At 47.2% G+C, this 12,009-nt stretch overlaps 3 protein-coding genes across 3 annotated transcripts; 1 reads left to right on the top strand and 2 right to left on the bottom strand.

Moving 5' to 3' along the window:
* Positions 1-2,839: 2,839 nt before the first annotated feature.
* TRV_01618 (C2H2 transcription factor, putative) lies at positions 2,840-4,410 on the bottom strand (the record flags this gene model as incomplete). Its single annotated transcript, XM_003024221.1, has 2 exons — positions 2,840-2,920; positions 2,989-4,410. The coding sequence occupies 2 exons, from the start codon at positions 4,408-4,410 to the stop codon at positions 2,840-2,842; spliced, it is 1,503 nt and encodes a 500-aa protein (XP_003024267.1).
* A 1,627-nt stretch (positions 4,411-6,037) lies between these two features.
* On the bottom strand, positions 6,038-9,839 carry TRV_01617 (uncharacterized protein; the record flags this gene model as incomplete). The annotated part of the gene is made up of 5 exons (XM_003024220.1): positions 6,038-6,309; positions 6,379-8,781; positions 8,848-9,289; positions 9,352-9,637; positions 9,727-9,839. 5 exons carry the CDS (start codon positions 9,837-9,839, stop codon positions 6,038-6,040), a joined length of 3,516 nt encoding a protein of 1,171 aa, XP_003024266.1.
* A 440-nt stretch (positions 9,840-10,279) lies between these two features.
* Positions 10,280-11,294, top strand: TRV_01616 (HMG box protein, putative; the record flags this gene model as incomplete). Its single annotated transcript, XM_003024219.1, has 3 exons — positions 10,280-10,756; positions 10,818-11,129; positions 11,184-11,294. The coding sequence occupies 3 exons, from the start codon at positions 10,280-10,282 to the stop codon at positions 11,292-11,294; spliced, it is 900 nt and encodes a 299-aa protein (XP_003024265.1).
* Between the last annotated feature and the right edge of the window lie 715 nt (positions 11,295-12,009).

The raw sequence follows: 12,009 nt of genomic DNA, 5'->3' as shown, positions 1-12,009 counted from the left end.
GTGATTTCTTTTTGTCCCAGTCAAAATTATTTTCGGATATGTTGAATGAACCATGATGATTTCCAAACTTATGATTAACATGATATCCCAGGCTCTGAGTCTTAGACACTCCACAGCTGATATGAACCCAAAAAGCGAGTAGCTAGATACGATCTAATACGATAACCTCTAGATCCTGAATGTCCATACGAATTTCAAAAATCTCAGCCACGTAATTATAACTAGAGCAATGAAACAAATGACTACCCAAGGGGAACTGATAGCCTTTACGAGCGTGTGTGCTCTGGCTCCACGGTCAACATATTATTGCGATAACACTCAATAGCCGTTCGGGGATTTGCGCCGCTGTAAACCTGAGGTAAAAACCGTACATCTGACGGCACAGTGCTCATCTCCATGTTGAGATGAACGGATCACATTTCTCGCCTTGCGATACTCAATTTTATACAATAATTATATATAGAATGATACTGGCTGGATATAGTGGCAAGTGGCATGACCTATCTCTCTTGCGGCACTCTGCGTATTGCTTTCAAGGAGGTTATGCGAAATTCACAAGCCTAAACATCCTTTCCAGCCTAGAGGTAACTAACTGGCTATGAATCTTTCTTTTGTGATTATTTTTCTAGTCACCGAAAATCATGGCCTTGAACCAGGCGGTCATTATTATTAGCCGCATTAAGCAAGCAACTGGCGCTTATTGACCTTGGACGAGGAAAGTTTATTTTTCTTTAGAGATAACTCACTTGCGACGTCACTTCATCTCCGAACAACTTTTCATCCAGTAAGGGAGCCAGACAACAGTTACTATCAGCGAACTATCTAACTACGATTTAAATCATTAAGCCGGAGATTGTATTTTCTGATACAGGTGAAACTCTATTTGCACTTTCTAGCTACACCGGATGCTTACTGTGATTCGATAGCCCACAACTTCTCAAGGCAACCTCGTATTGGTGACGGTCAAGTTGCAGCAAAACATCTGCCTTGTGCAGAACGTCCGACCACCATAATGCTACCTATTCCACGACAAGGTTGTAGGTTGAGAACCACTACCAGACTGTCGAAAATTCCGTCCGTCCGTCGACTGGATACAGATGGGGCATGCATTGCAAATATACCACAAAAGCGGCAGCTATATTCACCCCGCGGTGATGTCACCGGTAGGCCTTTGGCGTACGTCCCGATATGCTGGCCTGGATCAACAAACAGTCCTCGTCACAAGCTCCTGAATTCAGGTCCGATGACTGCCAGTGTCCACAGACACTCGTCTCCAGTGTCATATGACCGGAGTTATTCAACGAGCCAGTCATCGAAAAAAGTGACGGTGGATGATTATATTCAAGAGATAGAGGACCTGAAGTGGACTATCCGAACCACCATCTAGTCTGGGGCATTTTAATTAACTAATACTATATTATATAGATACGCAATCGCCAAGGATGAGGTATGAACTAGAACTTCTTGGAGTCCCTGTTTTCTGGATACAGCGGGGAACACAACTGTACATACAGTCACGCTGTTTAATTCCCTCGGTATGCGCTATCTGATCAATCTAACGGTAGTATTGAAATTAGTTAGAGATAGCGGCTGAGTCTACTGCCGCGGCCACGATATATGCTGCATCGGACCGTATATCCATGCGCGAAGCTTTTGACGATCTTAACCATGCCTATGGTGCTTATGCCGAGAACAACCCACCGCCAGAAGATATCGAGTCAAAGGATGGGGAGAACCGTACTGGGGTTGCAGAAGTGCGTTCCACATCTTACGACCCGACCAATATTCCCGCGGATGTCCGAGCGGAAATAAAGAGAAGAGTTGGTCATAGGATAAGGGAGATAGAGAATGCGGTTAAAAATCTAGAAGAGAGTGCTCAGCACGAGTGACTTCGTTATACATACCTCGGTCGATTATGGGGCGTAAGAGTAGATAACTCGTTTGTAAGCTAAGATGTGGGCCAGATAGTGATATTGCCCTTTGAGGGTCTGTGTATGATGCAAATCAAGGCTGAACGATAGTAGGTGTGATATATGGCGAAAGTTCCTCATTTGAAGTATTCAAAGCTAATGTACTATTAGCCCGGTCGAAAGACCATCTGCATCGCTCAGTAAATTTACTGCACGGATGAGCAACAACTATTCAGCCTGGATATCAAGTCACTGACGTATTATGATTTCTCCAAACAGCAAGCATGCCCCCAGACTCCAACAAAATCGTAAAATGTAGCCATTATATCGTAGATGCCAGTTCCCCCGAGAAATCCCCGTCATGATTCCCCGATCTGGCTTGGTGTGTAGCATGATGCTGTCGGATCGTCCTGTGGACCGTCCGGGATCGACCAGCGGCCTGACCCATCGTGAGATGCTGGTCTATTCGGGCTGGGATTTGATTCAAGTCCGTAAATAATGCGGAGGGGGTGAAAACGCATAAGCAAAAGGCAAATTATCCCACAAAAATTCTATAAACAGTGTTCTATATTACGGGTAGGCTATGAGTGACCGGACTAGCCATCCGCTGCAGTGAAAAAAGGTCGTCTTTGTGAGCGGTCTTTGCATGTCTTTTTAATTGATCTAGATACCGGGTTAGTAAATGAAGGATATAAATGTAAAATATGGGGATAATACCTGGTCTAGTAAAACTTTTGGAGCATCCAGGGAATGGGCATTTGTGTCGTCGTTCTCCATGTGCTAGAAGAAAATACCATTGTTAGGAGCTGATTCACCATGGTTCATCGTAATATCACTTACTTAATTTATGGCTTGACATATTGGATGACTATCATCGAACAAAGTTAGTGACAAGCAGCAAAGGAAAGGGTGGGTGGGAAATATGTAACTTACATCGCCAGTTTCAAAAGTGCAGCCAGGATGTTTACACTTGAACGGTTTCTCTCCCGTGTGTATTCTCCTGTGAGTTTCTAATCCCTGTTAGTATCTTCGTGTTCTCCGGGATATTTCTCGTGGTCATGGAACAGGGATAACTTACTAAGTTCACTGCTATCCGTAAAAGCTTTTCCACATATCTTGCACTTATACGGTTTATCTCCCCGGTGGCTGCGTTCATGCCTCTCCAGGGTCGCTTGTCGTGCAAATGATTTCCCACATATAGAGCATTGGAAGTTTTTATCTGTAAAAAATAGTTAGACATGATACATGGGTGGTTTGGATTCGAGAGGATATGGGATAACTGCATACAATTGCTATGTGTGAGGTAGTGGCCTTGGAGTTTTGATTTTTGTGAAAAAGGCTCATGTGGACGATGGCAGCCTTCCCAGCAGCAATAATGCCCGGTTCCCTTAGCGCCTTCAGTCTGGTTGGCGTGTTCCTGGACAAGATGTTCCTGAAGAGATTTTGCGTCCGGAAAGGTGATACCGCATACAAGCCCTGAGTCACCATTTGCAACCCACTTGCAAATATGCAGCTCATCACCGCTATAGTCCATCGACTGTATGCTAACTTCTCGACTTGTTAGAGCAGTCATTGGGCTTGACTCTAGGCTTAGACCAGGAGTGGAACGGGTGGAAACAGTAGAATTATTGGTCATGACATCGTGTATGAAGCCTGCACTGCTTGTTTGCGAATGAAAGGATGGATCGTGTCGGTGCCGGTGCATTTGAGAGGACCACTGGACAATGTCGAAAGCTTTGTCGAGATTTCCCCTTTGGTGAATGTGATTAAGGTAAGGGTGATGGGTATTATTATGATTGTTTAGGTTATTGTTGCAATCTCCTGCGGTGCTGGCCATGGGCCATACGTTTCCAGCATGGTTTGAGCATGGCGTTCCAATAACAGGTCGGGAGTGTTTAGGGTCTATGATTCCGTTGCCGAGTCCCTTTGAAGCTGAATTTATATCCAACGAGTTTATAGATCCAACGTGGTGGAAATGAAAGTGCGATCGAAGCTTGTCGTTGTCGAGATTGCAATGTTGTAGGGAGGAGACATCGTTGACGGCGGAGGTTGTGACGGTAGGTGTCGCAGCAGCAGCAGCAGCAGTGTTTTGTAGATCCAGACACCCCCAGTTGAGCGGTATGCCCTGGTTGAAGAAGTGGCCCTGATCGAGGGACCTTAGGGATTGTTCACCCTCTGTGACGCAGTTCATATCAAAACAGGCCGTTGCCTGGTTGTTGCAGTTCATGTCGTTGCACTGAGGCTCGGAGCAGGCTGTTGACTTGTCACAGTCCACAAACCCGTCGCATATGGTGGCACAGCCGGGAGAGCACTGATCGTTGTCGCAGCACTCTGTGCCGGTACCACATAGATCAAAAGACTGGTGCGAGAAGTCGGCTTGGTTCCAGCAGCTCGCATCGACGCATCCGGACGACAGCGCAGTGTTGTTGTTGTTGTCGGTGTCCAGGTTCGGCCAATAGCACTCCCAGCAGAATGAGCGCTCGTCGAACTGGTCGGCCATCTTCGAGTCCGTCCTTACTTAATTATAGGAAGGCGGTTGTAGTTCGGGAAATGTGCGCGTAGCCCGGAGGGACTGGTAGAACTTGGCCGGGCTAGCGAGCTAAGGGCCTGCAAGACTGTGGCTGACTGTGTGGGAATGATTGGAGTTCCATCCAGGACTGGAACGTCTGATCGTCCAGTGTCTCGCAGATATATCGGATATGCAGCGAGAAGAAGCAATTTGGACGTTAAGGAGCGACGGGAAAAAGGGCGCTTCTTTTTTCGCTGCGAGTGTTATTATTTTTTTAGCCGCGGCCGCACGACGAAAGAAAGGAAAGAGCGACTACCGCATTTGGGGACCTTGGGAGCCGCGCGCTTTCGTCATATGACCCCGCGGCTTAGTCAGGCGTGACTCAGCGAGACGACGCTAAAAAGAAGTTTAAACGTAAAAAGGCAGCGAAAAAAAAGCGACGAACAAGCAAAACAAAAAAGCCGACGAAGGAGAACACGAAAACGAGAGGAGAGGAAACTCAGGCGGAAACACGGAAGAAGGGAGGGCCAGACGGATTTAAGGAGGGCGAGCGACAAGCAGCAGACCGCGCGCACATCTAACTATAAAGGGCAATAGCACGAACGCTGGGAGTTCCCCGGGGATGCATCTGCAAAACCTGTTTAAGAGTGTCTGAACCAAGGGCCAGCCGATACACCAAGCCCCGCCGATTGACAGATTATAGGCTCTATATCATACCGCACGCTGCTCGGTTATATTACCACAATGGGGAATATTTGCTCTAAATCATCAAATCGACCGGACCCGTTTGCGCAGCCTGGGCGCGTCTTAGGGTCACAGGCAGCGTCAACAAAACCTACGCCAGCCAATTCGAGCACACCTCTGATACGGAATACCAATTCCTCCCAGCGGCAGCCGTCAGGTGGGAGGGTTTTGGGAGGTGGCGGTAATAATGCAGATGGAGACGGTGACGCCCGCAGCGCTGCTGCTAGGGCTGCTGAGGTTCGGCCTACCACTACCACCTTGTATATACTCCGTACCAATAAACGACCGCAGACGAGACTGACCTGTGTACTTTGATCAATAGGAACGCGCCGCGAAGCACTCGGCAGCCGGGAAGGGGAAACTAAGCTCCCAGCTCGCAGCACAGAAATCAAGGTCCAGAAATGATACACTAGATGATATAAGTCGGGCTGAAAGGGCAGCAAGAGATGCCCAGAGTGCTGAGGAATCTCGACGGTGGGACTGAACTCTGTCCCGCTTTACTCCGGACGAAGAGAAGGCTTCCCCTAGATTTTACGGCTACTGTTGTATTATTTGAACTTTCTTTCTTCCTTTTGTTTTGTTTTGGCGGCTGTTTCGTTTATGATTCAATGATCGTATGATTCAATTTCCGTGTCTATATATTAATGTCCTTTTAACGATTCCCCGACTGAGTTTGAAGAGCTATCGGCAGCAGGCAATCATACCTAGTATCTACTTCCAATAGCCGTTTGTGTTCGTCAGCGTTGTTGTATTATATAATGATATGATTTCAACTATCGTTAGCCTATATAGTTGGAAAGCACAATGACCCATGCTATTTTAGATGACACGGAATATGATATTCTGCGGTTGAAACACGAGGGCAATCGCTAGTTTATACCACATTGTAGCGGCCAGACGGCGCCCTGGCATCACTATCAGCTGCGGCAATAGTTCCCTCTTTTAATAGCCGCATTAGCTCACGCATGGCGTTGGTAACTACCAGCTCTGTATCACCCTCGACAAGAATGTACAGTTTCGGATTCTCTCCCGGTTGGGGTTCCTTTCCTGCTGGGTAGAAGCTGCCCTTGGTCGTGATCGAAGTCCCAGTTGCTTCCAGTATTTTGGCAACATTGGTCCGGTTGGTAACAGCCCATCGGGCTTTCTCTATAATATAGTTAGTTATCCCTTCACTTATCGGTACAAATAAATTTATGGGGAAATGAAAAAACTTACGTGGGAAGTCATTAATCTCGAGGGTGGCATGAAAAGCTCCAGCATCAGGGCCTTTGTTATCAATCGGCACACCGGATCTCATGACACCAGCCTTGTTAAGGCGAGCATGGATGTCTGCAACAGCAGAGCCTACTTTATCAAGGGTGTTTTTGCCGGCAGACGAGCTTGTATCTTTTTGTGTCCTATGGACGGTGATTTTCCCGTCCAGGTCCACACCTCCAGGTGTGCCCAAAGCTGGAGTTGCGGTGGAAGATTGGACGGCCGAGGCAGCTCTGCTGAACAGGTCAGCCTCCTTTTCTTTCTTGTCTTCCTCCTTATCTTCATCTTCACCCTCTTCTCCAGTTTTATACGTCTTTCGCTCTCGGTTACGAGTAGCGTCACGTTCTTGGTCAAGTCGCTCCAGTCCTTTACCTCCAAATCCGGATCCACTCGCTTTCTCTTTGCCTTCCTTTACTTTATCCAGGAATGCATTAACCATTTTCTGAATTGGCTCAGGAACTGGTTGACCACTCTGCTTGAGGGCTTTTGAGATATCAACCGAATACCGCTCCTGGTCTTCAGTTAGGAATGTAACTGCCGTACCGGTGTTACCTGCCCGTCCGGTGCGACCCGCCCGGTGAACATAGTCCTCAAGATGGTTTGGAGCATCATAATTCACGACAAGCTTGAGCTGCTTTACATCAAGTCCTCGTGCCGCTACTGACGTGGCAACCAGAATTGGGAATATGCCCGCCTTAAAGTCATCGATAGTTGAATCGCGGTCAATTTGATCCTTTCCACCGTGGATCGACATGCAGGGATAGCCCTTGCGCATTAAATCCCGTAGCAAGCGATCCGCTGCTTCTTGCCTATCAACAAACACCAGCGTTCGGGCGTCTTCATTTTCATCGTCAGAGTAAAGGTTTCCCAGTAATTCTAGGAGACGAACAAATTTGGCGTCATCGTTCCGCACTTCGACGATTTGGGTGATCTCCGGGGCAACAACGCTTCTTCCGCCAACTATAATCTCAATAGGCTTTGACAGGGTCTTTCGGGCCAACGCTTCCATGTTTCGAGGGAAAGTGGCGGAGAATAAAACAGTTTGACGATTGGGCCGAATGTTACCAAGGATTTTCATCACTTGAGGCTCAAAGCCCATGTCAAACATACGATCAGCTTCGTCAAGGACCACATACGTCACTCTGCGCAAGTTTGTAACCCTCCCCGAGTTTGCAGTAAGCAAATCAATCATTCTGCCCGGAGTACAGACTATAATTTCCGCGCCCCGTTTTAATTCCGCAATTTGGTCCTTTATCGGCGCTCCTCCGTATGCACAGACAGCCCTAAGGTTCAAGGCCTTCAAGAAAGGCCTGCATTCCCGATGAATTTGGGTGGCAAGCTCTCGAGTTGGGGTCATGATAAGGCTTATTGGGCCTTCCATGTTCTCTAAAGGCCGCTGGTCTCTGATATGCCGGAACATAGGGAGAAGAAAAGCAATGGTCTTCCCGGAGCCTGTTTTTGCTACTCCTATTACATCCCGGCCGGACATAATTGCTGGAACTGCCTGAGACTGAATTGAAGTTGGTCCTTCATAACCGAGCTTGCGTATAACATCTAGGGTTTGGACACCTAGACCACATTGAGACCATTTTTGAACGGGCGTCGGGACGTCGACGCCTCGGACTTTTATCCCATCCAGCTCTAGGCGTATATTGGCAACCTCTGCTTCGCTTAGACCAGCAAGATCAACAGGCTCGGTGTAGAAATTCTTTCGAAACGGCTCGTAGTTTATTTTTGAATGGTTGACTGTGGGTATATCTTTTTTACGTTTTGATTTGTTAGCTAACGCGAAAAAATCGTCTGCATCTGGTTCAACTGGGTCCATGTTAATGTCATTTTCGTCTCCAAACATTGCTTCAGGTTGTTGAAGCTTCGAGCTAGAGGGTTTGACACTCTGCTTCGGTGTAGATGTGCTTTGTTTTAAGTCCGACATGAAAGCATCAAGCGGATCAATTTCTTCCTCTGCCTCTGGTTCAGCCGTGCTGTCGGTCATGGCGATATCATTGGAAGATTCCTTGGGTTGGGGCTCCTCAGGTTTGTTTTCATCAGATGATACTTCAGGCTGTACGCGATTCTGTTCACGTCGTTCTGCAGCGGCCCTTGCAGCAGCGGCATTCTCCTCTTCGGTACCACCATCTTGCATAACAGTGTCATCGTCGTCATCGTCATCACCATCTTGCGGGGTGGTGTTAGCAGAAATATCTTCTAGGGACGAGTCAGGGAGTTTTAAAAGTTTTGTGCCCTTGGATTCCTCCTCTCCAAAATTGAGCGTCCTCTTCACGCTTAGTTTGTTTGAGTCGCTAAGATTTTTGGTCCCTAGGCCAAATCCGCTGACATTGCCTGATGATTTAAGTGGTGCAGCAGCTAAATAAAATATCAGTAATTGCCTTAAGTTTCATCGGTGGTGTGCAAGGTAGAGATTGTGCTTACCGGGCGAAGAGCTGGCACCAACTGAAGATTTGTTAGCCACAGCACTTGCAGATGAAAGAGTAGAGGCTTCGGACACTTTAGTACTACCAGAAGCCACGGTTGTTTTCTTCAGTTGCTCGGGAGTTGGGGACGATGTTGTATCCCTAACTCTTGCTGTTCCAGCAGAATGTGAGCTGGCGGTCGGCTGTGTCGAAGTGGTAGTCGTGGATACACCACGCGATAAAGCAACTTTCTTGTCAATTTCATCGAGAATACCTCTTGGTCCACTTGCGGCAAGCTCATTTTGTTTTCGTTCACGTTCTGCTGCCTGTTTCTGCTTCCATGCCTCCAACTTTGCTAGTCTTTCAGCCTTCTTTTGTTCATCAGTTTGGGCAGGGGATGCAGTAGATGCCTGCTTGGAAACCTGAACTAAGTTAGCGGATCCCTGGGTGAACAACACAACCTGTATTGTATGACATACCTCACGAGACTTTCCGCTAGACTCCCTCGTGCCTCGATCCCTACTCCCATCCCGTCGAGAAGCACGTCTGGAGTCAGCGGAGCCATCCCTTCGTCTACCACCCCGATCACGAGAATCATCTCGTCTGCTACGGTAGGCTCTATCCCTGCTCCTGCTTCGATATCGGTAGCCACGACTATCTTCTCGCGAACGAGAACGGTATCTAGGTCGCGAACGGCTTCTTCTGGGGCGATAGGAGGTATTGTCACGAGAGTCTCGAGTATCAACAGAGCGATCTCTATGTCGGTAAAGGTCTCTATCCCGGTCCCGGCCTCTGTCACGATGGCGTCTCTAAAACAAGGAAATAGCAACAGTTAATAAAGCTGTGTCATAAAAGGAGGCAGGACAAGCTTACCTCGGGACTGCGGGACCTCCGATACCCCTTCACATCATGGCGTCTGCTCTTGTCGTAGTTATCATCGCCTCTCCGGCTTCGTTTCGACGAAGAATACGTGCTGCCTACAGGTGATGGTGAGCGAGTATCCCTGGCCATGGTCAACTGGCCGAAATCTAACTTTTTATATTCCTTTTCTCTTTGCCGTAGTTGAATGAACCACAAACTGACGGTTCAGAAGGACAGCACTTGAAATAAATACCAACTGTCAAGACAAGGCGATATCATGGCCGTCTAAACGACCTCGATGCTGCGAATACTACTTTTTGGCTGTAAAGTGGATGTTGAGCTTGAAGTTGCTAAGTTGACGTTGAGGAATCGATAAAAAAGAAGCAAAAAGTTTGATAAGCTTAGACTGCTTATGTAATAAGCCAGAAGAGGTTTAGCGCCTTCTAACCCAAAACAAACACCCTGGATATCAAAATAGCGAAGCTCAAAGGACGGGTCAAAGACAGGAAGCAAGACGAAGGAGAACAAGGCCACCGACAGTTTGTTAATTCCCTGGATTTTGATCGCAAGCGCCGTCTTAAGCTGCCATCATGGTGTTCAAGCTTGCTCAATGCGGGCGATTTGCGGTGCGACGCTTCAATAGTCGCGTGCTTTACGTACCCAGTTCGGGACTGCGGACTGAAGTCATCGCCAGCTCTTTCGCGGCAAGGCTCAGTATTGAAGGCCTCTTTCGGTCGTTATCTCTGAGCAATTCGTATGCAACCACTGCCGCCAAGCCAAAAACCAAGGCAGAGAAGACTGTAAAGAAGAAGAAGAAGGCTTCTAAGAAACCTACTCCTCCCCCAAAGCGCGGCCGTCCTGGGAAGAGTAACAAGGAGAAGAGGGCCGAAGAGAAAAAGAAAGAAGCAAAGGTCCGAGCAAGGGAGGACTTGGAGAACCTCAAGGAGGCTGCGCTGACACCTCCCAAACCTCTACCAACCTCGAAAATCGCGATCTTTTCCTCTGGAAAAGGCCCTCTTGCGGAGTCGGTAAAGGCATTCAAAGAGATATCTCAGTTCCATGTTGACGTACGTACCCGAATTTATATAATAGGCTGGCCGTGGTTAAATAAGCTAATGTTGTGTATAGGAGCTTGGGCAAACTGCTGAAAAGAATGCAGAAACCAACCGACACAATCTTGAACAGTGGATTGAATCCCACACTCCTCTCGAGATAAAGAATGCCAATGCTGCTCGCCGCAAGCTTCGCCGCATCCTACCGAAGAAATCCAGAATTTACGGCCCAATTAAAGATTACAGGCAGGTAAAGGGACCACGTAACGCTTACCTGCTCTACTCCCTCGATATGCATAATAGCGGAGAGCTCAGGCATCTATCTGCTAAGGAGCGGATAGCTGAAACTGCTCGCAGCTGGAAGAACGCAAGTGAGAGTGAGAAAGAGGTAAATATTTCTTCATTCAATGTAGCATTTGAAAATGACTAACAGCAGTTATAGAAATATAAGTCTCTCCAAGAGGAGGATCGAAAGAGGTACATCAACGAGTACAAGTCGACCTATGGGGAAGAACCCAAGCTGGTGGAGTCAAGTGATGCTGAAGATCTTTAATCGCCGTTTTCTTCCCCTTCTATTATCGTGCCATGACTCGTTCTATATGCCTCTCCCCTTATTCCCTGTACCAATGTTTTGGTTTTCGCCAGTTTATTAGTCGTTGCTGTCCTTTTTACTATCGTCCTGTATCGTCACTGTTACGGTTGGTTGTTTCTCATTCAATGTATTCTACCCAGACTCGGCAATGGTATGTGGAGGTTTGCTGGCGCATTACTCCTTCGTTCTTTGTACCCCTAAAATTTCCCGAACATTGCTTATCGTCCTTAAACTACAATCTCTGGGGACCTTGGGCTAGAAGTCCAAGCTCCACTGGGGTACCCGGGGTTAGCTAGTTGAGGGGTTAATATACGGTCTATATTGCACGGCTACGTTTAATATTGACAAAAGATAGTATTCATTGCAAAATGTAACTACTTGATGATTTGATCAAGATCGTCCTAACATACTAATCAACGACCACCATACAAATTGGTCAATGATTACACGAGTAGCTAGATTACAAGGTCATCATCATTAATCAAAACGAAGCGTAATATCGTCAGAAAAGGATCAAGAGGAAGGGGGTCATAACAGGATAAAAGGTTCACTGCGCTGGGGTATATTAAAAGAAAACGCAATGATATCAGAAAGGCATAAATAGACGTCACCAAAGTCATTAAATAGTCAAAACCAAATTACCAAAAAAAGAAGACCGCCAGTTCCTTGAAGTTCC

The sequence above is a fragment of the Trichophyton verrucosum genome, assembly GCF_000151505.1.
Source record: "Trichophyton verrucosum HKI 0517 chromosome Unknown contig00122_1.f1.exp, whole genome shotgun sequence".
Lineage (NCBI taxonomy): Eukaryota > Fungi > Ascomycota > Eurotiomycetes > Onygenales > Arthrodermataceae > Trichophyton > Trichophyton verrucosum.
The sequence above is the reverse complement of the archived record's forward strand: the minus strand, read 5'-3'. Positions and strand labels throughout refer to the sequence as shown.